Raw genomic sequence first — 25847 nt, 5'->3', positions numbered from 1 at the left:
TTGCTTGTGCCTGTTGCTTTCTAGGATAGACTACAGCTGCCTCCTGCCCTGGTTAGTGGGTTTAGAGGATGGATGGATCAGTGAACATTCTAATCTGTCCTGTCCAAAGCAACTCTCATTTGTATGTCTCCTTTTTACCACTTTAGGTCATTCATTGCATTTCAGCTGATTAAATTTGAAGAAAAAATGGGAAAACTGAGGTGTTCTAAAACTTATGACTGGTAGTTTTATATAATGGGAATGGATGGCCTAACTAAGTGCTTGTGAACTTTAGTCCTAGAGGCCCCTATGACTGTAGGTTTTCATCCCAGCCAGATTCTTCCGTTACTCAGCCTCCTATGTTGTTCAAGCAGGCGGGTATATTCCACTTTCTGTCTTTGGGTGTCCATCCGGAAATTTTAAACTGGTTATCATCCTTTCTTTACTGAATGAAACAGAAGATGTGTAAGAATTTCTTCTTTTTTGCATTTTACCATTTTTGCTGCGCACCCTCTCCCACCATAAGCTTCAGGAAGGAGCAAAAGTTTTAGATTTGTCAAGAATTTCAATCTCCGGTTTTCGACTGATCTCAATGTTTTAGGGTCCCCAGATACCAAGAACATTGATATCTTGATAATGGCCGTGTGTCTGACTGTCTGTGTGTATCTGTGTGTCACAGTTTCCTGAGGATGATCAAGGGCTAAAACGTCTGGACAGAAAAATACCAAACTTGAAACTTAAGCCTGTTATGAAATGATGATGCACTGATTAGTTTTTGAGCCAAATCGTGCAAGAGAAAGAGGCACTCTAGAGGAACTCTCAAATACCGCAATTCTGAAATTAATTATGAATTCCTCTTGTCAATTGCTATTGAAGTGACCTATTTTATGATCAGAAAGATCAGCATCGCAGTGGTAAATAATTACTGAAATCTTACAGAATAGTGATTTGAATAATCACACTTTGTATATTGATAATGCCTGTGTACAAGTCCATAATTTGAACATTACTTGGACTGTTGTCACCTATGCTCAATACATTTATAACTGCAAAAATATATACCTTATGTTTTTACTTATTGGTTATATTAATGAACATTAGTTTTCCTTCAAACACTCAATGGATGACATGACATAAATGTAGTGTTGGTAGATTCATATTTATCAATGAAGTATGTGGTTTTGATTGTCCAGCTAATTGTGTGTTTTGGTGATTACATGTCTCTGTTAACACGTTACATGTCACATTAATAAGGAGATAATAATAATAATAATAATACATTTTATTTATTTGTAGGCGCCTTCCTAAACACTCAAAGACACAGAACAATAGACAAAACACAGATTATAAACAATAAGTAAAATACAAAAGTTTAAATCAGACAGAGCAATTGTAATCAAAGAGAAAAAGCAGTCTTAAACAAATGAGTTTTAAGTTTAGATTTGAAAAGTGAAAATGATTCAATATTTCTAAGCTCAGGTGGTAGTGAGTTCCAGAGCTGGGGAGCAGAGCACCTGATGCTCTGCTCCCCATAATGGTAAGACGGACGAAGGGGACAGTCAAGTGGATGGAGGAAGAGGATCTAAGGGTATGGGAAGGAATGGCAACATGGAGGAGGTCAGACAGTTATGGAGGGATGAGGTTGTGGAGAGCTTTAATACTTAGTAGGAGAATTTTGAATTGAATTCAGAACTGAACTGGAAGCCAATGAAGCTGCTGCCAAACGGGAGTGATATGGTGAATAGAGGGAGTTCTAGTAATGATGCAAGCAGCTGAATTCTGGACCAGTTGAAGCTTATAAAGAGATTTGCGAGAAAGACCAAAGAAAAGGGAATTGCAATAATCCAGATGAGAAGTGACAAGGCTATGAACAAGGATAGCAGTGGTGTGAGGAGTGAGGGAGGGGCGAATACGATTAATGTTACACAAGTGGAAATATGCAGACCGGGAGATGTTACTGATGTGGGACTGAAAAGATAAAGTACTGTCAAGGATGACACCGACTCTTAACCTGTGGGGAAGGGGAGACAGAGGAATTATCAATAACAAAGGAAAAAATGATCAGTTTTGGATAATGTTGATTTTGTACCAATGAGGAGAACCTCAGTTTTGTCATTATTTAAGAAAATTTTAATAAAACCAGGATTTGATTTCTGCTGTGCCATCAATAAGTAAGGAGGGTAGAAAGGAAAAAGCAGGTTTGCTAGTGAGGTAGAGCTGGGTGTCATCAACATAACAGTGGAAGCTAATGTTATATTTACAAAAGATATTTCCAAGGGGAAGGAGGTAAATAATGACAAGGAGGGGTCCCAGGACAGAGCCCTGGGGCACACCTGAAGTAACAGCGGTGGGTTGGGATGTGAAACTTTTAAGCTGAACAAACTGAGTGCGGCCTGAGAGGTAGGATCTGAACCAATCTAGTGGAGTGTGGGTAATGCCAATCGAAGATAATCTATTGAGAAGAGTAGTGTGGCAAATAGTGTCAAAGGCTGTACTCAGATCAAGAAGGATGAGAATAGTAATTAAACCAGAATCAGTGTGACAGGCTCTCTCCTTCTTCCAGGTAAGCCTGCTCATTCTTGTTAAATTCCAGTCCTGCCACAGCTGTGTCATCAGCAAACTTGACATGACGTTAGAGGTGTGTACAGCTGTGCAGTCATAAGTCTTGAGGGAGTACAATAGGGTACTCAGAACACAGCCCTGAGGACTGCCTGAGTTAACAGTGTCGGATGATAAAATGTGGCCACCCACTTGGACCACCTGAAGTGTTCCTGTCAGGAAGTTAAAAACCCAGCTGGAAGTGTTCAGATGCACGTCCCTGGGCTTGCTGATGAGCTTAGAGGCATTTATTCTGTTAAATGCACATAAATAACATTTGCACAAAATTCCTTCTGTCGTTGTCCAAGTGGGCCAGTACCTTATGTAGGATCAAGGTGATGGTAACCTCGATGGACCTGTTGGAACAATATCTGTATGTGAACTTTAATGGATCCAGTTCTTTTGGCAGAGAAGAGCATGTAGCATTTTTAGTTAGCCTCTCCGAACCCTTCATTACTTATAGGTGTTAGTGTGACAGGGTGAAAGTCAGACTGATTGGGCTTGCTTTCTTAGGTGCAGGGCCAATGCTGGATTGTTTAAAGCTTATTGGTATGACAGATTTTGATACAGAGAGATTAAAATATTACTGTGAACACTAGTGCAAGCTTATCAGCACAGATATTAAAAACATTTCCTGGAATGTCATTCAGACCTGCCACCTGGTTTTCACTTTATTGAAAGCCCACCTTGTGTCGTATTTCAACAAAGTGAGCACTGTTTCGTACATAAGTGGTTCTCCTCCTGCAGATTTGTTGTACCACTTGTTGCTGTTAGCGGCATTCACGTTAAAGCACACATAGAAATTATTAAGCTCATCTGCCTGAGGGGTGTTGGCAGTCACTGTGGTGCGAGTAGTTGCTTTATAGTCCATTATTGTCTGCAGACCTTTCCACATGCATCTAGTGTTGGACTGTTCAAATTGTCCTTTTCTCTTTCTCCCCATATCGTCGCTTAGCTTAGCAGCTTTCACAACTCTTTGTAGGTTGCACGAGGCAGCTTTGTAATTGTCCATATTCCCAGATACATGCCCTGAGATGTATGCAGCGGTGCAAGCATTTAGTTCAACATGAATGGTATTAACCCCTTGTCGTATGTCTCTGTGGTTGGGTAATGGGCCGAATAAAGGCAGGTGGATATGTAATGTTAAATCACCTCCTCTCATTTCTTAACTAAACAAAAAAAGTCACCTGCTGCACAGCCTCCCTGAAGCACCACTCATGGTATTTGATTTGTCCTTCCAATGCCATGTGAAGTATTAGGGGTAAATGGGTTACAGAGTCACAAAATCAATTGATGGTTAGACTCACTGCCTCCTTTAACCACAGTATCATGTTTCTCTTTTAAACTTTCCGACACTCTTGACACCTAGCAGTGTACAATGAATGTATGAGAAGGTGGCCAGAAATATTTGTGTTGCTGGTCTAAAGCTGAAGTGCAAGTGAGTTCTGGACAGGAAGTTTCTGTGCTCTCAGCCACAATTCATTGTTCAGGAGTGACTGCTGTGTGTAACTCGTGGCGAGGCTCAGCAAGAGTGTATAGTCGAATTCAGAGTCTGCACTCCACCTAGCATACATGTGGGTAGTTGTGTTGTGTGCAGATACTCTGCTGTTCGAGTTTCATAGTGCTTCTCAAAGTTTTCTTTGAGATGAAGGTAAAAGTGAGAAACAGTGTCAGTTTACAATGAAAGAAAAATTAACAATCCAAGAAAAAATGATTTTGGAATGAAGAAAAAAGACGTGGTGAAAGCATTTGGAATCACACTTTCATCTTCATCTAACGTCTCATTTTCATTCTGTATTTCTATAAAAAACGAAGTTACATTTAATGTCTCAATTTCAAGTAAAATGTTTTTTCTGCAGTTTAAGAAGTGCTATTTTTTATGCAGGTATTTTCAAGGTGGGTCACAGAGTTGCACAAAAGACAGGAAGGTGTTTCCAGGTTTTCAAGGAAAATACAGCTGCTTTATTACTGTGAAAGAAGGCAGAGGTACAGTCTCAAGACTTGTTTCAGAACAGCAGATTTTAGGAGCCGTGACATGGGCATTCATCCTGCTTTAGCTCCCATCTTCAGATTAGAAGAACAGACACAGTTTGGAGAAGTGAGATTAGGAGAGTTCGAAGAAGAGCATTTCAAAGCCTGATGTTAAATGTTCTAAACATTGTGTGACAAGCACATTACATGGAAAGCCTAATCCTGCAGAAGATAACCAATTACTTTGCCCTTGGTTTACCAGATGCAGTCAAGCAGTTACGGAGGTGATCTTGCGCCACTGTCTTTATAGACAGGGACCCCAGTCACAATAGTATATGTATTTTTCCTTTATTTGTTAGAAGAAAATATTTTTATGGTTCCATGAGTTTCATTATAACAGGATTCCTGTACCGGGAATTACACTGCTTTGAAAGAGTATTTTCCCTTTGCATAATATCTTGTTTGTGCATTTTTTACACAATGAATGGCTATAGACCTTTAAAGAAAGTGCAGTGCTAGAGAAAAGGAACCAGAGTGACCATACGATACAGTTTTTAAATCACTTTATTCAAGGTATAAAGTTATTTAACACCCCTATCACCTTTGAGAAAATGTGATTACTAGGTCTTTCTATTTTAATTTAACAAATTATCTTTATATTGAAATTTTTAATTTTAATAAAACTTGACAAATGAATCACACTTGCCTTGCAGACATAGAAATATAAATTTTTCATATAAAAAAGTTTACCCTTGAGATATAAGTAATTTTTTTCACCACTGACAGCGTAAAATGATCATTTTGCATGTTTTTTATGAGAACTCTTTTTTTTCCTATCAGAGCTACATGCTTCAACTATTATAGCTGATTGGAAATCTCAGAAAGTACAGTTTTTAATAAGGTTTCTTTTACAGATTCAAATACAAATACTTTGGTGCTATTTATATTATAAAACAAGACAACCCCAAAAGTATTTAAGTTTGTTGAAAAATGGCATTTTCGAGCCAATTTAATGTTGGGGAAAGGGTAATAATTTTTTTTTTTTTTTTTTTTTTTACTTAATTGCAAAAAACGTGCTGTGTACCTGCTTTCAAACAAAACAAAAACTGTGTTGTTACTCAAAGGGTGTTTAAGAGCTACATAAATAAAAAAAAATCCTTGAGCCATTTCACAAACAGAAGAAGAGCTTGTCTGTCTGATGTCTCATGTTTTATGTACTGCTTTAGAGAGGAAACCAAAAAAACATAAAAGGCATGAGATTGAGGCTGAAACTCACCCTGTCTTTACTGTATGCAGCATTCAGACTGTGAAAAATGCAATCTTGATGCATACAGGTAAGCAATAGAATAAGTGCTATGTAAAATAATTCCACTATGTCCACTGTATTGGAATATGGTTTTCTTCCGTGTGGAGTGAACAATATAGTAATGAGACGTTGTAATGAGCAGGATTTAATCAGGAAAGGGTCAAATAATTTTCACCCACTCACACTGCAACACTGAGTTGGTGTTTTCAGAAATAAACTGCTCTGGAGCATTTTCTAAAGTCTGTTTTTTGGGGGTTAAAATCACTCAGGTAAATGGTGAAACTTGAGACTAATGTCTGCATTTTTCAGTTGAAAACTTAGAAGTATGGATGTAGAATAATTCTTGTAAAAGGTACTCTAATGATGACAATTATTTCATGGTCAATCATGCTGCATGGTCTGTAGTTAAATTTGCTTAAAACTTTGTAGTAAAACTGAAATTTAATTTTTTCTTTAGCTTTGATTTTGGATAAGGCTAAAGTTTTTCAAAAGTAAAGCCTTTACAAGTGTATTTTGCAAAAACAAAGTATGTTGAATGTGAATATTTTGCTGTTTTCATATACTTAACTGAAACTGGACTTTATTCATTTAATGTAGGCATCATCACAGTTGATCCATTACCTTTCGGGGAGTTTAAATCATCATCATGGCAGTGAGCTGAGAAGTAAAATGTTAACATCCGTTCGAATGCCTGAACATTTTCCAGGAGTGGCTGGAGATTGTTGCTGGGCTAGGAAGCTCTGGTATGCCCAGCTCAGCATTTTGTCCCTTTGTCATTGGGACACAGCCATTCAGAAAATGAGATGAGGGGTGCCCAGGAACATTACAATTAACTGTAGATGCAGAATCTGTGGTGGTATTCTGTTTTTTTTTTAATGTGAATACAGTACTCCTAAACCTCATTTAATTTATGAAATAAATATTCATGCACATAATAGCATTTCACAAGTTAATATTATTTTCATAAATAGGACATTATTAATTGGAAAAACTTCTTTTATTAAAGTAAAAGGAGGAATGGTTTTAGACACTTGCAAATTTAAGTAAACTGACACCTAACTTTTTAAGTTTTTTTCTTTTCTTGGAAGAGAAGAATTGGAATGGGCAATATTTTATTGATGCTTTGCTTCTTTTCCAGTGAATGTGAAATGGGGAAAGGAGAAGTTTGATGGAGTGGAGCTGAATACAGATGAACCTCCAATGGTTTTCAAGGCACAGCTTTTTGCTCTTACTGGGGTTCAGCCAGATAGGCAGAAGGTGATGTTGAAAGGAGGGACGCTAAAGGTACGACTCATTTATTTATTTTCACTTATGATGTAATAATAATGATAGTTAAAAGCTGATAAATTTAAAATAGTAAAGGCATATATTTTTGTGAAACGTTTTAATTTGCATTTTTTGTGAAGGTATTTGTTTAATTGTTTACTTTTTCAATAATGTTAAATATTTTCCTTACATTCAGTGGTTGTCATGCTGTATCTTTTTTTATTCCTTTATTTGTTGATTATTGTGCCCAGTTCTTTTTGTTTTATGTCTCACCCTTCATAGTAGGATGGCACTGACTATTGTGTATACAGTAATCCCTCCTCCATCGCGAGGGTTGCGTTCCAGAGCCACCCGCGAAATAAGAAAATCCGCGAAGTAGAAACCATATGTTTATATGGTTATTTTTATATTGTCATGCTTGGGTCACAGATTTGCGCAGAAACACAGGAGGTTGTAGAGAGACAGGAATGTTATTCAAACACTGCAAACAAACATTTGTCTCTTTTTCAAAAGTTTAAACTGTGCTCCATGACAAGACAGAGATGACAGTTCCGTCTCACAATTAAAAGAATGCAAACATATCTTCTTCTTCAAAGGAGTCAGGAGCAGAGACTGTCATAAAGGCAGAGGAAAATCAATAGGGCTGTTTGGCTTTTAAGTATGCGAAGCACCGCGGCACAAAGGTGTTGAAGGCGGCAGCTCACACCCCCTCCGTCAGTAGCAGAGAGAGAGAGAGAGAGAGAGAGACAGAGAAAAACAAGCAAGCAAAAATCAACACGTGCCCTTCGAGCTTTTAAGTATGCGAAGCACCGTGCAGCATGTCGTTTCAGGAAGCAGCTGCACAAAAGATAGCAACGTGAAGATAATCTTTCAGCATTTTTAGACGAGCGTCCGTATCGCCTAGGTGTGCGAACAGCCCCCCTGCTCAATCCCCCTACGTCAGGATCAGAGAAAGTCAGCGCAAGAGAAAGAGAAAAGTAAGCTGGGTAGCTTCTCAGCCATCTGCCAATAGCGTCCCTTGTATGAAATCAACTGGGCAAACCAACTGAGGAAGCATGTACCAGAAATTAAAAGACCCATTGTCCGCAGAAACCCGCGAAGCAGCGAAAAATCCGCGATATATATTTAAATATGCTTACATATAAAATCCGCGAAGGAGTGAAGCCGCGAAAGGCGAAGCGCGATATAGCGAGGGATTACTGTATTGGTAAACACAAAGCATTTCAAAACAATAATTCAGGCATGAAAAAAAATAATGTATATATTGTTATGTAATGTTTGGTGTATGTGTGTATATGTACAGTGCATCCGGAAAGTATTCACAGCGCATCACTTTTTCCACATTTTGTTATGTTACAGCCTTATTCCAAAATGGATTAAATTCATTTTTTTTCCTCCTGAATTCTACACACAACACCCTATAATGACATGAAAAAAGTTTACTTGAGGTTTTTGCAAATTTATTAAAAATTAAAAAACTGAGAAATCCCATGTACATAAGTATTCACAGCCTTTGCTCAATACTTTGTCGATGCACCTTTGGCAGCAATTACAGCCTCAAGTCTTTTTTAATATGATGCCACAAGCTTGGCACACCTTTCCTTGGCCAGTTTCGCCCATTCCTCTTTGCAGCACCTCTCAAGCTCCATCAGGTTGGATGGGAAGCGTCGGTGCACAGCCATTTTAAGATCTCTCCAGAGATGTTCAATCGGATTCAAGTCTGGGCTCTGGCTGGGCCACTCAAGGACATTCACAGAGTTGTCCTGAAGCCACACCTTTGATATCTTGGCTGTGTGCTTAGGGTCGTTGTCCTGCTGAAAGATGAACCGTCGCCCCAGTCTGAGGTCAAGAGCGCTCTGGAGCAGGTTTTTATCCAGAATGTCTCTGTACATTGCTGCAGTCATCTTTCCCTTTATCCTGACTAGTCTCCCAGTTCCTGCCGCTGAAAAACATCCCCACAGCATGATGCTGCCACCACCATGCTTCACTGTAGGGATGGTATTGGCCTGGTGATGAGCGGTGCCTAGTTTCCTCCAAACGTGACTCCTGGCATTCACACCAAAGAGTTCAATCTTTGTCTCATCAGACCAGAGAATTTTCTTTCTCATGGTCTGAGAGTCCTTCAGGTGCCTTTTGGCAAACTCCAGGCGGGCTGCCATGTGCCTTTTACTAAGGAGTGGCTTCCGTCTGGCCACTCTACCATACAGGCCTGATTGGTGGATTGCTGCAGAGATGGTTGTCCTTCTGGAAGGTTCTCCTCTCTCCACAGAGGACCTCTGGAGCTCTGACAGAGTGACCATCGGGTTCTTGGTCACCTCCCTGACTAAGGCCCTTCTCCCCCGATCGCTCAGTTTAGATGGCCGGCCAGCTCTAGGAAGAGTCCTGGTGGTTTCGAACTTCTTCCACTTACGGATGATGGAGGCCACTGTGCTCATTGGGACCTTCAAAGCAGCAGAAATTTTTCTGTAACCTTCCCCAGATTTGTGCCTCGAGACAATCCTGTCTCAGAGGTCTACAGACAGTTCCTTTGACTTCATGCTTGGTTTGTGCTCTGACATGAACTGTCAGCTGTGGGACCTTATATAAACAGGTGTGTGCCTTTCCAAATCATGTCCAATCAACTGAATTTACCACAGGTGGACTCCAATTAAGCTGCAGAAACATCTCAAGGATGATCAGGGGAAACAGGATGCACCTGAGCTCAATTTTGAGCTTCATGGCCAAGGCTGTGAATACTTATGTACATGTGCTTTCTCCATTTTTTTATTTTTAATAAATTTGCAAAAACCTCAAGTAAACTTTTTTCACGTTGTCATTATGGGGTGTTGTGTGTAGAATTCTGAGGAAAAAAATGAATTTAATCCATTTTGGAATAAGGCTGTAACATAACAAAATGTGGAAAAAGTGATGCGCTGTGAATACTTTCCGGATGCACTGTATGTATGTATTTTAACTGTGGTTTTGACGGTTCATTTATGACAATAATACCCTTAATAATACCACTCACATGTAAAAATGCCTTGTAGTTATTATATATTGCACAAGATACACTTCTTTCCTGCTGCATTAAATCTAAATTTTTGTGACAGATTTGTTTGATCTCTTTTGTGTTTCAGGATGATGAATGGGGAAACATTAAATTAAAAAATGTAAGTAAAATTTTAACACTTTTGTAGAAGTTATTTTAGAACATTAGAAAACCTTTGACAAGAGCAAGCCATTTAGTTTTGCCATGGATTTATAAGTAAACTGGAGCTGTTTACATTTACTTTGTAGACCAATTCTGGCTTTTCGTAGTGATTGACCTCGACTTTTGTTAATGGAAATCGGAAAACACAATTTTGCTGAAAACTGTATTATTTTGAATTCAAAGAGGTAATTAGTAGGAATAATGTGAATTTTGGGTATAAATATAATTTCATCATTTAGCTCATATTGTAAAAAAGTAGCTTCAGTCAGAGTTAAATGTAACACTTTAATCTGTAATTTTGTACTATTACAAAGTTTTAGAGGGTTTAGATCAAAAGTAAAGTGCACTGAATTGTGGTTTACTTTAACTAATTAAATACAGCAATGCTCATACAATGGAATTAATACTTTAGGCATTGTATAGAAAAGTACTGGTCAAAAGAAATAATATTGTGAACTGGTACAACATTTAGAAGGTTAGAATGCTGTGATACAAAAACATTTGCTCAAAGAGCCCCTGGGGGTGGGGTTGTTTACCCCATGAAACTTCTACTTAGACTACAGTAATCCCTCCTCCATCGCGGGGGTTGCATTCCAGAACCCCCCCCCCCCCCCCCCCCGCGAAAGGTGAAAATCCACGAAGTAGAAACCATATGTTCATATGGTTCTTTTTTTATATTTTAAGCCCTTATAAACTCTCCCACACTATTATAAACATTTCCTGCACAATTATACAGCATAAACCCTTTGTATTCTCTTAGATATTAGGTAAGATTCGTTGAAATTATGTATGTAAACACAGTTTATATACAGTAAAACCTAAATATTATTTTAAAGATATCGAGCATCTCCGATATCACATATGTTACAGCCATTACGACAGACAGGCCACCAGCAATAAATACGTACAATGCAAGAAAAATTGTATACAGTAAAATGTGTGTACAGTGACACTAAACTATGTACATGTAATAAGTACTGTACATAGATAATTAATTATGGTTACTCACCAACAATGACACGACGACTTGTCCGATAACGATGAGTTTAATTTCACTGCACAACAAAGGAGAGCATTACAGCTCTTCTAAAGGAGCCTCTTCAGGCGATTGTGTAGCATCGCCGTTGTTCTTCTTCCAGCACTCTTCAATCCAAATCCCTAAAGCAGATTCCATCCAGACTACTGCCTTATCACGTCCACTTGCAACTCGTTTTGCACCCTGGTTAAAGTACACTGCGGCTGTAGATCTTATATGCTTTTCCTCCTTTTTAAATAAAAAGAATCGTGGACTCATGCCGTAATGGTGTCCTGCAGCGGTGTAGCTGTTCCCTTCCTTCAACATATCCAAAACTTTTACCTTTTCTGCAATCATTTGCATCTTCTGTTGGCGCTTGGACACGGCCCCTGAAGCAGTAGCAGGAGCACGTTAACGCTAAATGAGTGAGATGAGACTTCCTGGTTAATGCAGCACTCCGTCGCTGAGCCAATCAGCACACAGGAACTTTAACTGTGTGCTCTGATTAGGTAGCTTCTCAGTCATCTGCCAATAGCGTCCCTTGTATGAAATCAACTGGGCAGACCAACTGAGGAAGCATGTACCAGAAGTAAAAAGACCCATTGTCTGCAGAAACCCGCGAAGCAGCAAAAAATCTGCGTTCTATATTTAGATATGCTTACATATAAAATCCGCGATAGAGTGAAGCCGCGAAAGTCGAAGCGCGATGTAGTGAGGGATTACTGTATATACCCTGAATATAATTTTATTTTTATTAATTTTGTGCATGAAACAAAGTTTGTGCACAGTAGTATCAGCCAAATACCTGCGGATATCCACATTTCAAATACATTTGTGCTCATTTAACTTGACTTAATGTGGCTAATAATGGAACAGATTCAGGTCTTTTTGATGTTGTGAGTATTCATAGTAGGAATGTATACCTTTCATTTGAATCTTACTATTTTCTGCTGCCTTTTATTGTATATTTGTGTATTTGTTTTGCAGAAAACACTTTTTATTTTGTGTGTGTCCATACTGATAAAGATTGCATAAAACATTTATTTGCTTTTGCATACACTTTATAACTTGATGCTGAATGGTGATTACCTTCCTAGGGAATGACATTGTTAATGATGGGCTCCGCTGATGCTCTACCAGAGGAGCCTTCTGTTCGACCAGTTTTTGTTGAAGACATGACAGAAGAGCAGCTAGCATCAGCTGTAAGTACTGATGAGTTTGGCCACTCTCGTAGACATTATTATAAGAAAGAATCCTTACAAGCAGGTAATTAGACTTGTTTTGTTTGATAAGTAAGTTATTGAAAGATCACTTAGTAGGAAATACGAAAGCTTTCTTGCTTCTGTTGTACTCAACAGGGAGACTATGTACATAAAAAGAGGCTACATTTTTTATGTAGCTCACTGACAGCAGTGGGTTTCTTAGTTACCAAATTAAATCACTTATGTGAGCATAAGATGCGTTATATATTAGTGTCTGCTTTTAAAATATGGAGTTACGATTAATACACAGTTTAATACTCTTGGGAAACCTTTTAGATTTCTGTTTTTGTAAATAAATATTTTGTTGGGAATGGCTGAATAGAAAGTTGTATGCTGTTCCAGCATGACTGACTAATTAAACACTAGCACAAATGTCTAACTGTATTATTGTGTTATGCTCATTTTTGAGTTTTTACTTTTCTTTTCTATAGACCCTTTTAAATTTAGCAAGTAATATGCATTGTGAATAAATATATCCAATGCATTATGTTGGGCAATGCATTGATTCTGGAGGCAATTAAATTCTTAATATTGATTTTATTTTATTTAAAGAACAAAACACAGTACAAAAAAAAAACAAATACATTTTAGGGTGACAATTATTGATAAGAGAGCCCTATCTAAGTTGTTTTTTGTATAGAATAAAACGTTTTAGCAGTTTTATTTATTTGTTTATTTTTTGCCAATAACAGATGGAATTACCCTGCGGTCTAACAAATCTTGGTAACACTTGCTACATGAATGCTACCGTCCAGTGTCTGCGATCAGTACCAGAACTCAAAGAGTCCTTGCGGAGGTGAGATTACAGATAGTCCAACTTTCTCCATTAAAACATTTCTTTTAGAGTAGTGAGTACATTGTTAGCTAATATAAAGTGGTCCTATTAGTGACAAATTACTTAGTATATAATCAGGCATATTGTGATACTAGCACATCATGTTTTAGATTGAAGTAATGCTTCATAAACCTGTATTAATTATAGAATAAAATCCTAACATGGCAGCCATATTTCTAAAGTGTTACTATTTTTGGCATTTAATTATGATCCCAGACATCATAAGACAATTTTAGTGTTAGTACATAATATTTGGGTAGAAATAAAATAAATAAGTGAAAATAGAATTAAGCAATCCCTATTCTAAATTATTACAAAAAATTTTAGTAAATGCTCTAATTCCTTTTGCACTGTTTTTTTATTAGTACTAATTTAATTGATTACACTAAACAACACATTAAACAATTTTAGTCTAACTATTCACAGAAACCATAGTTATTGTTAGGTAAAGTCAACTGTGTTTTCACTTGTTGATGTAAAGTTAAATTAAGTGAAATGCAAAAAATAAAGCAGTGTTTGAATGTTGTAGTTCCAGCTAAATGGTACTTTGTCAATATTTAGTAAATTCATGACAGATTTAGAGAGAAGCTAAAATTAGAGTAAAGTGGAGGAGAGAATTGTGCCTTGGACCTGTCTAAAGACAGAGCACTTGATGATGCTGATATTTTCATTGATTTAGTAAAAAATTACGTTCAGTGCTATCTGAATTTAGAATATTCAGCAGCTTAGTAACCTATCAAAATATAATTTTTAATCCAGTGATTATATTGTTTGTACAGCATATTCCCAGGGTGAATGAGGGCGGAGTAACTCAGAAATGCTGAAATTGTGAATTTTGCCAGACAATGAAAAAATCTTTTAAGTGCTGAGCATTTGGGTATGTTAAATATGAAGTGTACAAATAGAAATTTACTTTTAATATTAATCTTTAACCATGGCAGACATCATACTTGTCATGTATAAAAGGCTAAACAGAAGAAACTGTGTTAGTGGATCAATACTTTCAATCATTGATGTTATCACACTTATTCATCATTTATAAAGATTATGTAAACTTAGCAGCTATATCAGCCTAAATATTACTGTCGGCAAGCCATCCACTTGATCATTTGGCTTTGTTTGTTTTCTTTCTGTAAAGTAACATGGTGGAAAAATGTACTTATCTCCCATCATAATTGTCCAGACACTTTATGGAATCTGTCTCAAAATCTCAACTTGAAAATAGAACGGAGAAAAATATAAACATTGGCTAAGTTTTTATAATGATAAAGATCTAAAGTAACTATTGAGTCAGACTTTTAATCTATGTACTACAGACGGCAACTTTAACAAATCTATGTACATAAAAGGTCAGAAGCAAACAAAAGTAAAGGGTTTTTTTTTTTTTTTTTTTAAATTAGATTCTGTGCAACAAAGTGCTTAACCAAAACTCTAGAGCATTTGTGGAATATTCTTTAAAAAAAAAAACACCTATGTTACTAATAAGTCAGCTTTATTTCCTGTGCATAACACTATAAACTATCCTGAAAGGCTGGAGATTTTACCTGTAGTATTTCAAGACTCCTTGTAGGCAAACCCCAGAAGAAGTTTTTGTGAGTTTGATTATGTGATAATAAGATCAAGGAATGTAGCCACAACCCACAGAAACAAGAAACACCTTGCTTTGTTATCCAGTAATATTTATGTATTTATCCAGTGTGTGTAAATATGTATGTGTGTATGCGTTTTGTTTGCTTGTGAGGGTAAGCCACAAAAGGTCATTGCTAAAGAAGCTGGCTGTTCACAGAGTGCTGTATCCAAGCATATTAATGGAAGTTGAGTGGAAGGAAAAAATGTGCCAGAAAAAGGTACCCAAGCAACAGGGATAACCCCAGCCTTAAGTGGATTGTGAAGCACATCCTATTCAAGAATTTGGGGGAGATTCACAAGGAGTGGACTGCGGCTAGAGTCAGTGCTTCAAGAGCCACCACACACAGACATATCCGGGACATGGACTACAACTGTCACATTCCTTGTGTCAAGCCACTCCTGAACCAGAGACAAAGTCAGAAGCGTCTAACCTGGGCTAAGGAGAAAACGGACTGGACTGTTTCTCAGTGGTCCAAAGTCCTTTTTTCAAATGAAAGGTAAACTTTGCATTTAATTTAGAAATCAAGGTCCCAGAGTCTGGAGGAAGAGTAGAGAGGCACAGAATCCAAGTTGCTTGAGGTCCAGTGTGACGTTTCCACAGTCAGTGATGATTTGGGGAGCCATGTCGTGCTGGTGTTGGTCCACTGTGTTCTATCAAGTCCAAAGTCAGTGCAGCTGTCTACCAGGAAATTTTAGAGCTCTTCATGCTTCCCTCTGCTGACTAGCTTTATGGAGATGCTGATGTCATTTTCCACTAGGACTTGGCACCTGCCCACATTGCCAAAAGTACCAATACCTGGTTTAATGACCATGGTATCACTGTGCTTCATTGGCCAGCAAACTCTCCTGACCTAAATTGTCAAGAGGAAGATGAGAGACACCAGACCCAATAATGCAGACAAGCTGAAGGCTGCTATCAAAGCATCATTGGCTTCCATAACACCTCAGCAGTGCCACAGGCTGATCGCCTCCATGCCATGCCACATTGATGCAGTAATTCAGCAAAAGGAGCCCCAACCAAGTATGCATACATGGACAAACGTTTCAGTAGGCCAACATTTCTGTATTAAAAATTTTTTTTTTTTTTTTTTTTTAATTTTAAATTGGTCTTATGTAATATTCTAATTATTTTTGAGATGCACCTGTGTGTTTGTATGTGTGTGTGTATATATATATATATATATATATATATATATATATATATATATATATATATATATATATATAAATACACACAATATGTAACACAAACACATTTTCTTTACATTTGCTGAGTAACATGGGCTTTCTGGCCTTGATGTTGTACTATTGTACAGAATGACATGAGTTTTGTTTAGTCTGGAAAACATGAATACCTTCTATACAAATGACAAGTATCTCTAGCACGTGAGCTTTGGGTTAGAAGTCCTATTTCCTACCAGTGCTGTTAAAATATATAAAAATACCCTTCTTGCTGACATCACCTCAAAGCAATTAAGACCAATGTGCAGTTTCAATGATTTTTAACAAGACTGCACTTTTTATAAGCTTCATTATATATTTTAGAACTTGTGTTCATGGGGTCCTGTTACTCTTTGCATTATTAATGCAAATTGATATATTAAAAAATTATTCATTATTAATGGCAACGCTTTTGTTTAGCAAGTATTCCTGTTTATAGCCAAAGTGAAGATGCACAATGATAGCTTTTCATTTGCTAACGAATTTTTGTATGCATTGATGGCAAATATGAAGGTGGTATTTTTTTGTTAGGTATTTAATTTTATTGCCATTCAGAGGTATGCTTCCGCCTTCACAATAATAAATTCTGTCAATGTCTGATATTTTGTTAACAGTATAAGCCCTTGTTAACTAATAGTGAAAGTAAGACTAGTGCATTATGCAACCCTGTTAGATGAGTATTTGAGAAAATGTTGTAATGTTGTAGTAAGATAATTTTATTTTAAAGTAAGACTATATTGATACCACACTTGGCTGAAATTCTACCCCAGCCGAATAACTTTTAGTATTTGCTGCATGACTGAAGCAAATTAAGATCAGCTGATACAATGGTATTACAGTAGGTAAGAACTCTGTATCAAGCAGACCCAAACTGAACTAACATCTTGTTTACTTCGGTTTGCATGTGTACATACAGTACATGAGCGTGATATTCTGCCACAACTAAAAGTAAACATCTGTATTATTTAAAAGCATTGGTATGTATACACAATAAATTCTATTAAAATATGTCATAGATTTACGTCTAATAGATGAAACCTTGTCTTCCCCAGTTATTCAGGAGTCTTGAGTGCTTCAGGGGCAAATGCTTCATCACAGTACATTACAGCAGGTAGGAGGAAATTGCTTTGTTTTATTGTTTTTTTATGATTGCATTTTATAATATTTGGTGTTTGGCGTTTGTAGTAACCTATCTGCAGCTCTTACAGTGCATCCGGAAAGTATTCACAGCGCATCACTTTTTCCACATTTTGTTATGTTACAGCCTTATTCCAAAATGGATTAAATTCATTTTTTTTCCTCAGAATTCTGCACACAACACCCCATAATGACAATGTGAAAAAAGTTTACTTCAGGTTTTTGCAAATTGTAATTATTGTATTGTTGGCTATCTTACAACCCAGTTTGTAGCCACTTGTTTGCTACTTATTTGCTTTATTTTTATACAGCACTAAGGGACCTTTACGAATCCATGGACAAAACGTCATCAAGTATTCCTCCTATCATCCTTTTGCAGTTTTTGCACATGGCTTTCCCTCAGTTTGCAGAGAAAGGAGATCAAGGCCAATATCTCCAACAGGTAAGCCACCCCTTTTTCACTTATACAACTATGGTACATTTGAGAGTGCTTTTTCATATAACTGATATAGACATACAATTTTTGATAGTAAACTTTTTTTATGTTTTTATTCATTTTTGTCTACTATTAGGAGAAAATGTTTTTCAAGAAAGGCACACAAGTATGCATTTGAGAGTACTGCTTTTTCTCAATTTCTCTTTAGTTTGCAGCAGTGGTTCTTAGAATCTCTTTCTCATGGCCCAGTTTTGCCTTTTTTGTATTTTCAAGACCCAACATCACTGTTTACCATCACCCCGGCTGTTCCCTTGGAAAATCACTGTCGATCGTCCACTCAGGGGTCGGAGTGAGAGAGGGTGGGCTATTCCCTTGGAGAATTGCCGGTGGTCATCATCCATTTAGAGAATTGCCATTTGATTGGCATAGTTTTTCCCTTCTTGTAAGAATCACAGGTATAGATTTTAGTGGAGCAACAGCATTTGCTTGACCTGCCTGCTGCGACCTATCACAAGATACTCTGCAAACCGTACGCAACCCTTTCCCATTGAGTAGTATTGTGATTCATGATTCAAGACCCAAATTCAGACAATTATTTTGTCACAATCCATAGTTTAAAGACCTATGGGTTGGAGAGTCTAAATTTGAAGTGTACATTATGTTATGGTGCAAAATAAATCTGTCCCAATATGCAGAAAGGGTTGGGGTCCCAGATGGGAAGGTTAGTCACAGATGAGAGAGGTGCACTTAAGCACACTTCTGTCATTAACCATTGTAACAGGATAATGTAGTAATACGGAATTGTTCCCAGCTATTTGAAAGATAAGAAAGGGATGGATGATGAGTGAATTTTAGTGGCATGCCAGTGGTCAAGTTACCTTGAGCATGTTTTTCTTCTGGATGTGCTATTTCTGGATTGTGGAGGAAATGAGCAAATATGCAGTTCTCGTGGCAAAGAGTATAACATGTTCCTTTTTTGTTCTTATTTTAGCTCCTACAAATGCATCACAATTATTGCAGTTTGTTTAAATCTAGATCAGAAAAGCATAGAGAGTAACCTGCTATTGTCTACAGAGTTTACGCTTCAAACAGACAGTCAAGGGCTGATTATCTTTTAAATACCATTGTATATGTCATTGTCATTTACATCTGCATCTTTTTAGGTAATCATTGTTTTAGTATAAGTAAAGAGTTAAACTCGACAGAAAAAGAGATTTAAAAATAAATATAAGAAATAAAGCATGCAAATAAAACATTGAAATTTTTTTCTAATCTAACTGGGGGCTAACAGCGGAAAAGGGCCAGCTAGTTAAACAGGCTTAATTAGAAGCAGTATGGTACTCATTAATTCTATTAAGTGTTGATAGTTAACACCATACAGAGAGATAAATGACGACAAATGGTGAAGAAGAGCAGCTGCCTTAATTAACCAAGACCTCAAAAATATTAATCAAAATTAGGAAAATCTGGTCACACTTGTTATATTATTTTGAAAAGCTTGTTGGTATCTGAGAATTAATGCAATGATGATAGTTTTTTGTTGAAATTAAATCAGAGTGATGTTGACTAATTATGTCAGCCTTTTGAGGCATATAATCAAGGTGGACTACACTCTCAACATCCTAAAGTAAAAAAAAAAAACCCTATTTGCTATTGGCTGCATTGGCTTGGACCTTGAATTTAATTGGTGTTAAACAGTGACCCTGTTGATATTATTGTTTGGCATCTGGGTCATAATGATGTGTCATGGTTTTGTCCCTAGTTATGAAGTGACCTTGGCTCATATTGGAGAAACTTTAGGTCAAGAAGGAATTCTTTGGTAACTTTTGACTGATGCATGTAAAAGAATATTGTTCTGTAGTGGTGGAAATACAATGTACTGTCAATTGTACAATATTTGATTTTGCATATTCTGCATTTCAGCATCCATATTGAAACAGGAAACATCTACCATAAACTACAAACTACAGCTAGAAACTTGTAACTCCCTCACTTTGCTATACAAGAGTTGAACTATGATCATTTACAAATCAACTTAATCAGTACAGGTTTTTGACCCGCACTTACTACGAATTCCTCATTTGTGACAATTACAAGCCTCTCCATAGTTCACACAATCCTTTAGCTTTAAATAATTATTTACTAGCCTAATTGTACACCTGCCCAGTGTATTGGTGCCCTTTCTGTTCAAATATATCCCACCATGGTGGAACAGGTCCCATCTGGTCAAGAATGAACCCAAGTGTGTCCTTAAATGTATGCCTCTCTTTCCTACACCATGATTTGATACACATGTTAAACCTTATCACATCGCAATAACTTCAAATAAGACCACCAAGTCGGTTTAGTCCTACAGCTTAACGCCCAATGCCTTAAATTTGAATTGCAAAAATGGCAGTCATTTTTCCATCTCAGAAAATAACTGGATACACTCTAACTCTAGCGAAGAGCCTGTCCACCTATCCAGGTAGATCTCCTAAGATCAAAATAATTTTGACGACTATTCCCTTTTAAAATATAAAAGCTAAATTTTAATTTAAATATATGTGGCATTATTTGAATATTGTGGTGCACATGTATCACACATATAATCAGAACAACCTGGAGGAAATCACTCGCCATCAGTGGGCACAGTTGGGACATATGTACCCCAAAAAATGCTGTTTTTCTGCAAAAATATGAAACTCTACAAAATATGAAACTGTAGAAACTGAAATATTATGCAAATAGCATGTTTCATTTTTCCCTTAAGATTTTATTCTAACATTAAACCATGAAGAATTTAAAAAATTAGGTGTGACTTTCAGTGGTTCGAATTAAAATATCAAAGAGAACAATATTTTAGTGTAGGATTTCCTATTCAGTAAATCTAGAAAATTGGTTTAGGATCCGAATTGATGTTGGGTCTTGAAAATACAAAAAAGGCAACTGAATTACCAAATTGCAGATTAGGTTTGGATTTGTAGTCCTAACAGGTCTGGAAATCTTTTGTCTGGCGATGATTCTTTTCTGGAGAGCATTGGATGTTACTTACACCAGCCATATTAAAGTGTTTGATACAAAATAATTGCAGTTTCAGACTGAATAACGTTTTTCAGAATTTATACAACACTTTAAGGTTCAGTAGTTTCATATTCTTTGCAAGCAGTCTGATTACTCACATTATGTCGGAGCTCGGCTCAAGTTATTGACCTTCTTGTTTAACTTGATCTAGGGATTGTTCTTCATTTTCAGAGTCCATCCATTTTCAAATCTGCTTATCCTGGTCAAATTTTTGGCCATGTAAAACAGATCGTGGCTTGCTTTGGGCACAGACACAGAGATTCTTTAATTGTTGTTGGAAAAGCTGCTTAATGATCTGGTCCAAGTTTCCAGTGTGGGGAGCAAACTCCTGATCAAAACAAGGCTGACCAGTATTCTACCAACACCTTACTATAGTTTTAAAAAATACATTCTTGCATTCATTAATGTTTCCCTCTTTTATAAATCTACTAGTCATTTAGCCCGTTACAATAACGGGCACTAGACCAGTAGTGCATAAACATTAGTAGGAACAGTCTATATTAAATGGCATGGGACTTTGACCTCATTCTTTTTGTTGGTCGTATTCTTCTTTCTTTCAGATGTTCTTTTGTTGATGTTTACTTGCTGAGCTGACTGTTCTTCTTGGGCTGCTGCCGTGTATTGTGTGTCTTTAATTTTCTGTGACAGTAATACGGTCTTGTACGTCCGCTGGCTTGAACGTCCGTAATATACCTTTAATTTTCTCTGGCGGTAATACAGGCGTGCGCGTCGGTAATATGCTTTTAATCTCCTCTGACAGTAATACTGGCTTGTATGTGGCTGTAATACAGTATGAGTCACTGTATTGTGTACCTTTTAATTTCCTCTCTCAGTATTACTGGTTTGTATTTCCGTAAAACGCCAGTAATATCGCGCATCACACCGTGCCCCGTGCATGCGCACTTCACCAGAAGACACACACACACGGACACCTGGACGCACACAGGGATTTTATTAAAGAGGATAATTTAACTTTTCGCTTTTCATCTTTTGTCCCTGTGTAAGTATTGCATCCTATTTCTGTTAAGGCCTGTTTATGTAGAACTGGGGACCCTTGGTCATTAGGCCGCTGTTTCATCCAAACATAGCCTGATCCATTAGTCTACCTGCAGTTATACAGTTATAGCCATGGGTTTCTCAAATGAGACAGTTGAGCTGAACTATATTTGTTCAAAAATACCCTTGCTTACTGTTAGAGATAAATATGTGTTATCTCTAACCATGTACAATTTATCAAGGGTGTTCAGGCAGTGGTAAGTGATACCAGTTTAAAAGGAAAGGAAAGACTAATTTAGGGTTGCATCTAGAATAAAAATAGGGTTAAGTTGGATCGTTCATTAGGTTTGTAGTACAGCCTGCTTGCTTATTCTGAACAAAGAGAGGTAATACTTGTAATACATTCAATACAGGAGCACCACATAAGTTTAAATTCAATATTAATTTCAAAGCCTTTTATAGATTTTTTTTTGCAAGCCTTACATATTATTATGCCTATAAACAGTTTGCTTTTTAATTTACCCCTTATGTGCAGGATGCTAATGAGTGCTGGTTGCAAATGATGAGAGTATTACAGCAAAAACTGGAACCGCAAGTGAGTGATGCACCAATGGAGGTAAGTTGTTTGGCAGTAGTATAAAGTTGTAACATTACACTAAACTTTTTATTTTTTTATTTAAAACTATGAATTCTTGATATTGTCACATTAATCCTTTTTTTATGTAACTCAAATTTAGTTCTAAGCTTGCAGCTCTTCTGCTTGTTTAATAGAGAGTTCACTGGAAAGAACACACTTTTATTCAAGTGAGTCCAGATACTGTATCTTTTGAAATTCTACTAGTGCAATGAGGACTGCTTGTATGTGGAAGTTTGTGGGTCTGATATGTACAGTACCATAGCATCTGCATATAGTGATATTTTTTGTTAAATTCTTTCTTTAGTAAACTCCTTTATCTCTGATGATAAATTTCAAAAGTGAATGGCCTGTGGCTGAATGCCGATTGCAAAGAGCAATGGTTATAGGGGGCATCCTTGTGGAGTACCATGTTGTAGTTTGAAATGATGTTGTTAATACAAACAGAGGCTTCTGGACTAGTATACAATAGTTTGATCCAAGCACATATGTTTGGGCCAAACCCAGATTTGTGCTGTGTGGTGAATAGGTAATCCCATTCAACCATGTTAAATGCTTTTTCTGTGTCCAAAGATAATAAGATCTCTCGTGTGTTAGATTTTATGGGTGAGTATATTACATTAAACAAATGTAGTAGATTAGAAACTAAGTGTCTGCCTTTAGTAAATCCAGTTTGATCTTGTGGTATTATAGCTGGAAGCACTTTCTTAGTCCTTATAGCTAGAACTTTGGAGAGTATCTTAACATCATTATTCAGAAGTGAGATTGGTCTGTTTGCACATTGTATTAAGTCTTTATTTTTCTTTGGGAAGATGGTAATTATTGCTTGGCAAAAAGTTTGAGTTAGACTTTTGTTTTCTCTAGCTTCTGTAAATGTTGCTAATAGTAGTGGAGCCAATGTCTTTGAATTTTTTTTTTTTTAATTCCACTGAGTAGCCATCAGGACCTGGTGCTTTCCCACACTGGAGTGAGTTTATTGCATCTAGTAATTCTGAGAGTGTCAGCGGTTTATCCTGTTCCTCCGCACTAAGAATCTAGCTGTAGTATTTGTAATGCATCAAAAAACTCATTTGATTGTGTCTTCTTTAAACTGAGTAGAATATAACGACTTGTAGTACTTTCTAAATGTGCAGGTTATATTTTTATGGTCAATAATTTTATGTCCATCTGTGTTGGTAATTTCTGTAGCTTCCTGCTTGCAGATTTGTTCAGCTGTGATCTTATTAGCCTTCTCTCCATGTTCATAGTAATGATGTCACAATTTAAAGATGAGCTGTTCAGTTTCTTTTGTCGTCAAGTGACAATTCTGATTGCAAAGCCTGTCTTTTCTTATACATCTGGTGTATTTTAGGTCTATTCTGGTGATTTCAATAATTAACTCTGGCACTTTCTGGGTTTCCAATTTATTTTTGTGTGAAAGATATGAAATAATCTGTCCTCTTTAAAAACCCTTAAGAGTTTCCCAAAGTATTCCTGCAGAAAGCTCAGAGGAAGCGTTTGTCTCTAAAAAATAATCAATTTTCTCAGAGATTAATTCTTTACAGTTCTCCTCAGCTAATGACAGGGAGTTAAGAAGCCAGTTAAGAGTTGAGTGCTTAGGGCATAATTATTTAAACTCCATGATCAGAGGGGAGTGATCAGAGATAACAAAAACAATGTTCTTCCTAGATTTCATAGTGGGCAATAAATTATTATCTAGAACTCTATATTCTAAGGTGCATAGTAGTGTGAATTTAGACAGCCTGTCTAGACATACTTTCCAGTGTCCTATTCGAATGTGTAATACCTAGTTTGTTGATTCCAGGGTTCCATTCCAGGTTAAGGCTCTTCCCTGATTCTGTGTGTTCATACTACAGCATGGAAAATCCATAGACATATTGGATAAACTGTTGAAATTTGCTATTGGGCATTACTAAAATGAGCATACTGGACAATTCAGCTCTATTTTTATTGTATACAGTGGAACGTTGGTTTGCGAGTAACTTGGTTTACGAGTGTTTTGCAAGACAAGCAAAAATTTTTAATAAATTTTGACTTGATAAACGAGCAAGGTCTTGCAGCACAAGTAGTATGTATACTCTTTGTCTGCTGAGCGTCATGTGATCACAACTGAGCTGATGGTTCTCTCTCTCACTGCGGGATTGTGGGCAATCGTCTCCTATTCTCTGTCTGAGTCAGCGTGCCTCACTCATAGCAAACATCCGTACGAGCGTATACTGTTTACTACAGCATTAGCATTGTGACTGTGTGTGCGCGCGCGTGTGTTGTATGTGTGTGTGTGTGCGTGCTTGTGTGCGTGTGCTGTGACGTGCGAGTCCCCGTCTTGCACACTAAAACACAAAGCTGAGTCTCAGTACTTTAGCAACACCAGCTTTATTCAGCTTGAAACAGACACAGCAGTCAGGCAGGGCCCTGCGCATTTATAATGTTCCTTGTTCCTTGTATCACCCATCGACGGCAGGTGCTTATAGCATGTCTGCGATCTTTTCGGATTTGCTTTTATGGTGAACTGCTGCAGCGCTGGGAGACTGCGATTGCTTTGGGGCGCTCTTCCGCGTGTCGTCCCATTGGGTGGAATCCCACAAGAGTTTAGAAACTCACTCACACCAGTCATGATTCTTTTCAAAGGTAAAGTGCAGGTTAATTTGTTTTATGTATTTTTACTTTATATTTTGTATTAATCATTTTTATATGAATAGTTTTGGGTTGTGGAACAAATCATCTAAGTTTCCATAATTTTTTATGGGGAAATTCACTTTGATATACGAGTGCTTTGGACTACGAGCACGTTTCCGGAACGAATTATGCTCGCAAACCGAGGTTCCACTGTACTTTAAATTAGGTGAAATAGGTTCCAACTTTAGCTATGATTTATATCTCAACATTATTTGATTGTAGTAATTTCACTTCATTTGCAATGCATTATAAATATCCCTTCCTGAGAGTGTACTAAAAGATAAGTGTTTTTTATTCAGTTATGCAACTTGCTCAAGTGAAAAAATTATTTAAAATACACTGTTTTATACATTTTGCACTCTCTTCTTAATGATGCAGTATTGTAAATAATCCCTGAAACATTTAAAATTAAAAGATTGGAATAGAGTTGGTAAATGTTTATCTATGTTAAATGAGTAAAATAATTCAAAAATGTACTTTCAGACTGAATCTGGAACAACAGAGTCTGCCTCAACAAAGAAGAACTTTATAGATCAATTCTTTGGTATAGAGTTTGAAGCCACGTATCCTTCTTAGAAAATGGATAACATTTATATTTGTTTTCACAGTTTGGTATTGCTTAGACAATGGGAT

The 25847-nt window shown here is 37.0% G+C and overlaps 1 protein-coding gene across 1 annotated transcript in view; it reads left to right on the top strand.

Annotated features, from left to right (window-relative positions):
- The window catches only part of usp14 (ubiquitin specific peptidase 14 (tRNA-guanine transglycosylase)), a 43924-nt gene that overhangs the window by 3726 nt on the left and 14351 nt on the right, over positions 1–25847 (top strand). Inside the window, exons 2-9 of the mRNA XM_028803661.2 lie at positions 6993–7138; positions 10237–10269; positions 12423–12527; positions 13280–13383; positions 17325–17383; positions 17721–17851; positions 22440–22520; positions 25698–25777. Of these exons, the coding sequence (XP_028659494.1) occupies positions 6993–7138; positions 10237–10269; positions 12423–12527; positions 13280–13383; positions 17325–17383; positions 17721–17851; positions 22440–22520; positions 25698–25777 (739 nt within the window). The remainder of the gene's footprint in view (positions 1–6992; positions 7139–10236; positions 10270–12422; positions 12528–13279; positions 13384–17324; positions 17384–17720; positions 17852–22439; positions 22521–25697; positions 25778–25847) is intronic.

Source organism: Erpetoichthys calabaricus, chromosome 6 (assembly GCF_900747795.2).
Source record: "Erpetoichthys calabaricus chromosome 6, fErpCal1.3, whole genome shotgun sequence".
Taxonomy (NCBI): domain Eukaryota; kingdom Metazoa; phylum Chordata; class Cladistia; order Polypteriformes; family Polypteridae; genus Erpetoichthys; species Erpetoichthys calabaricus.
This window is presented reverse-complemented; position numbering and strand designations above follow the sequence as displayed.